The sequence below is a fragment of the Gadus morhua genome, chromosome 18 (genome assembly GCF_902167405.1).
Source record: "Gadus morhua chromosome 18, gadMor3.0, whole genome shotgun sequence".
Classification (NCBI taxonomy): Eukaryota; Metazoa; Chordata; class Actinopteri; order Gadiformes; family Gadidae; genus Gadus; species Gadus morhua.
Genome location: NC_044065.1, coordinates 8,953,680 through 8,958,679, shown reverse-complemented (window position 1 = coordinate 8,958,679; position 5,000 = coordinate 8,953,680). Strand labels below are relative to the sequence as shown.

General features: G+C 45.3%; 1 protein-coding gene across 3 annotated transcripts in view; it reads right to left on the bottom strand.

Moving 5' to 3' along the window:
- prkcea (protein kinase C, epsilon a) overlaps positions 1-5,000 on the bottom strand; it is a 32,028-nt gene that overhangs the window by 16,407 nt on the left and 10,621 nt on the right. For all 3 annotated transcript variants that reach the window (XM_030339318.1, XM_030339319.1, XM_030339321.1), the window contains exon 3: positions 524-587. In XM_030339318.1, coding sequence (XP_030195178.1) covers positions 524-587 — 64 coding nt within the window. The remainder of the gene's footprint in view (positions 1-523; positions 588-5,000) is intronic.

Sequence of the window (5,000 nt, the reverse complement as noted above, 5' to 3'; positions counted from 1 at the left end):
CTCTCTCTCTCTCTCTCTCTCTCTCCCCCTCTCTCCCTCTCTCTCTCTCTCTCTCGCACCATGTGGGTAGGACCACAGACAAAATGTGTGCGTGTATGTATGTGTATGTGCATGCGTTTGTGTGTGTGTTGGGAATACAAGTTCACATAGAAGCCGGGAATGGGAGGAGGAGGGGGAGGAGGAGAGGGAGGAGGAGGGGGAGGAGGAGAGGGAGGAAGGTGAGGAGTGGGAGAGAGGGCTGCGAGAGATTGTTCTTGCCTGTCCCAGATACTAAGTGGGAGGAGGTAAACAAGTTTCCCATAATCGTCTGGTGCATAAAAATCGTACGATTTAGCCTGATACTATTTTCATATTTATGTAGACCCCTTAAACCAAAGTAATGTTAACAGCTGGCTAATGAGCAGGTAGGGAACAGGCATCCGGCTACAGGTGGACTGTGTAGTACATTGAGGTTGTAGGTTTGAAATCCTCCAGGTTTGCCACCCTGCATCCTCCGTGTGTGTCAGCATGTGAAAGGACATACCCTCAGTGGAGGAGCCAGATAGATCGATGACCACGTACACCCGCCCCTCTGGTTCCAGGTCGATCTAGATGGAGAGAGGGAGAGGGAGAGGGAGAGAGGGAGAGAGGGAGAGAGGGAGGAGGGAGAGAGAGAGAGAGAGATCAAGGTCAGCTCATCTACAACTCATTAAGAAGCAAAACCTCAGGAATGCGAATGGAAACATGTTTGTTTTTTTCCCCACACAAAACCAAAACAAACCAAAACACAAAGAAAAGCAGCCCTCAAATATACTATTTTACATCATCATCACCACCATCACCACCATCACCATCATCATCACCACCTATGCAACGTGATGGACTGGCAAACCAAACAGGATTAACGTCCCAAGTGTACACACACTGTGCCGAGCGGAGTGGAGGTTGCAGCGAGGATGACAAAGAGGAGAGCGACGTGTGAGGAACCGAATAAATATAGCCGTCTAATTTTTAGCACGCAGCTCACACATTAGGAGTGAGGACTCCTGGGCATGCAAATTCATTGAATACACCATGTTAAGGCTGGGCATGTCTTAATACATTATATGCATCCTATTTTGACAACTACATAGATTTAGACAGTCGGCAGAAGTCCGGAAATGAGAGTGAATCAGTATTTTTTAAAAAGAAAAAAAAATCCATGATGAATCCGGTCAACAATTGATGCGTCATTGTGCAGTCTGGGATCTTCGTAACTTCTTGATATTCAGAATAAGATGTGTATACATATATGTTAAAACATATGGTCATGCTCACACCCACCCAGATCTATCCAAACAAATAATGACATCCCCCTCTTGCAATATACATGCAATTAAAGAGATTACCGACAGGCAGAGAGAGTGAGTGAGAGTGGAATAGTGAGAGTGGTAGAGAGTCAGCGAGAGAGAGAGAGACAGGGAGAGAGGTTTAAATCCTTAGTTAAGCTCTGGGACAGCAGTAGATCCTCTTATGCAATGCTCAGATACAAACACACACACACACACACACACACATATACGTACACAGACACACACATGTACGTACAAACACACACACACACAAACACACACACACACACACACACACACACACACACACACACACAAAGCGTGTTTTGTGTGGGTGTTCTGGGTACATGTACATTATATACATGCTGCTTCAGCTGCCATGTATCGGTCCCTGTATGTCTGAACGTGTCTCTTCGGCCTCTTCCCTCCCTCAGCGGCACATTAAGGATCAGGCAACACACTACGCAACGTTGAACGGAGACTACAGGTTGGTGCCGGGCCTGCTGGCGATCGGTCACAACACTTATGATTATAGGTCGATCGTTTACCATTTTTAATTCATTTATATAATATGATATATTGATCCCTGAAATAAAACAAAAAAATAAATTAAATTCAGTTTTTTTGTCCCTTTTTTTTTTTACCCTTCTGGATGTCAAAACACAACACATTCATATTTTTTTACTACAAGACGGACACTTGAGAAAAGTCTTCCTGCTCAATAGGGTGCATCTGAGGGGCCTCAGACAGGCATCAGGTTATCAGTTAACATGAGGCAGGCTGATCACGCTTCACATTTCAACCCCAAAGCACCTATTGAAGAAGTCCTGACACGACCAGCCAAGGGCGAACCTACAGAGACACTCTGCTCTGAGATGACACCCACACGGACAGACCTGTGTGTGTGTGTAACCCCACACGCTTACACACAAGCAGACCAAAAGGCTGTGTTCTCGTGGGCGCACCAAACACAAAAGTTTATCAAGCATCAAATGGCGAGCTTTGTTCGTAAAAGCTTGCGCGCGTTCTTGCGGGTGTGTTTTTGTGTGCCCGTGTGACTATACTCCACGGTGTACATGGGCCCATCTTGTTATTTATGCCTGATACATAACAGACAGCAGATTTGTATGACCCATAAACACCGGCTGATTCTTGTCATCCAGCACTTGAAAAACGCGGCAGCATTAATCCCTAAACATGGCCTCTTGCGTAACGGTGCATCAGCGATGGGATTCGCCCACATTTCTGAGTAATATGGTGATGTACCGGGTGTGCAAATGGAGGGCTCAGCCATTATTTATTTTTTTAAACTTTTTGTATGTGCTGCTCCGAAGGAAAGAGGGTTTTAGGGAATGTGTCCTTGTTTGGATCGATGGGAATTTTGTGTACTGAAAAGTGTGTGTGTGTCTGTGTGTGTGTGTGTGTGTGTGTGTGTGTGTGTGTGTGTGTGTGTGTGTGTGTGTGTGTGTGTGTGTGTGTGTGTGTGTGTGTGTGTGTGTGCGTTGGTGTTTGTGTGTGTGGAGGACAGGACACACACACACACACACCGACCAACACACGCACAAACTTAATTTGCAGCAGGTTGGTTTGATGGAGGCTGGGATGAAGACAGACAGACAACAGAAAGGCAGGCAGAATGACAGAGAGAAGACAACAGACTTTTTGGGTGTTGAAATTTCCTCATCTCTAGACAATGTCAACAGAGGTGGACCTTTATATATCAGAGTTCTCCAAATATCCCGGTGTCTGCTGCACCCACTCTGTACTGTACCTGTACTGGAAAAGAAAAGCGTTTATTTTTACCTCGTTTTTAGAAACACCTTCACTCTCAATATATATAGACTGCGAACAAAAGCAGCTTCAACGGGTTGTCTAACTTCCCCTGAAAACCCAGTTTATATGGAGCCTCAGCGATGTCAGTGATACAGAAACACACACACACACACACACATTCACACACACACACATGACCTGAACCACTAGACATGAAAGGGACAGTAACTACATTCACATGACGTTCTACTCTGAACAAGAAACCCCCTTTGAATCACAGAATTAACCAGAACATTCCTGTGAGGAGGAGGGTGATGAGGACAGGCCAGGAGTAGAGCCTATAGGAACGCTCACATTACAGCTGTCATGAGTCCAGAACGCTGCTGCCTTCGACGTTACAGTTTTTACCGCGTCTGTTTAAATCCTAATTATGTTAAAGTGTGAACCGGCCATTGGGTTCACAATACAGCAGCAGCCGGAAACATGTAATCACTACAGGAAAGCATCTTAGAGTCACTTCAATTTACCGTGCTTTGATTGGCAGCTCTTCCACTGACCGAGGTCTCAAGCCCCGCCCTCACACGCTTCTCACATTCACACTCATATATACCACGATTTAAAAGGGGCCCAGGACGTTGATCCAGTTAAAGTTTTTCATTTCCGCAATTTAGTTTATTTTGTTCCGAGTAAACACATCAGCATTATGAAACAGCAGAGCTTATCGTCTTTTTTTTACGACATGAGTCTGTTGTACTTTTGAAACGCTTTTTTTTAAGTCCACGCTTATTTCATTCATTTGTGTCGTACTTTCAATAATACATAAGATGTGGTTTTATTCTGCATACACTGTAATTAAAGGTGAGAAATATGCAATGGAGGCAAAGCATATATATGATGAATGGACTTCCCTATGCTTTGTAATAGTAGGGAGGAAGGAATAACATGGCATAAGTGTTACACACACACAAGCAAACGCACACAGCGTGAGTTGTATTCCCAAGGGGAAGCTATCTCTGACCGCCGACCGGCTCAGTTGAGGTAGAGAAAAGGTTTGGTGAATCTAGTTCAACCCATTAATCTGGTTAGCCCAATTAGGATACTGATACAGGCAGAGAGAGACCCGTGACCTCTCCCTCCCTCCCTCTCTCTCTCTCTCTCTCTCTCTCTCTCTCTCTCTCTCTCTCTCTCTCTCTCTCTCTCTCTCTCTCTCTCTCTCTCTCTCTCTCTCTCTCTCTCTCTCTCTCTCTCTCTCTCTCTCTCTCTCTCTCTCTCTCCACATGAAGTGGTGCAGAGGGGCACTCGACGAAGCAGACGCAGCTCTCAGAGCTTGCTTTATATCCTCAACTGTTTAGACCCCCCCTCTCCCCCAAAACAGCACCTCCCCCCTTCCTCCCACACTATCTGTTCTGTTCACTAACAGCGGTATCTCCCTCACCAGCCCCTAGTATCTCTCCCTCTCACCCCCTTTCTCTCTTTTTCTGTCTCTCCATCCCTGTTTCTCTCTTTGTTCTCTCTCTCTCTTCATCTATACATCTCTCTCTCTTTCTCGCTCTCTTTCTCTCCATCTCCCTCTCTCGCTCATTAATCTTTCTCGCATCTATATCTCTCTCTCTCCCTCTCTATTTCTTTCTCTCACTTTCTCTTCTCGTCGTCTTTCTCTCTCTCATTCTCTCTCCTTTTTTCCCCCACTCTCTTTCTGACCTTCTTCATCTCTCCCTCTTCTTTCTCTTCCCTCATCTATCTATCACTCTCTCGCTCTATCTCCCTTTCCCTGTACCTCTCTCCTTTCTGTCTCTCTTTCTCTCTCTCTTCATCACCATCAATATAGATATTTTTTCCTGCTCTTTCTCACCTTCTTACTCTCTCTTCTTTCTCTTCCCTCATCTATATATCGCCCTCTCTCCATCTATATCTCTC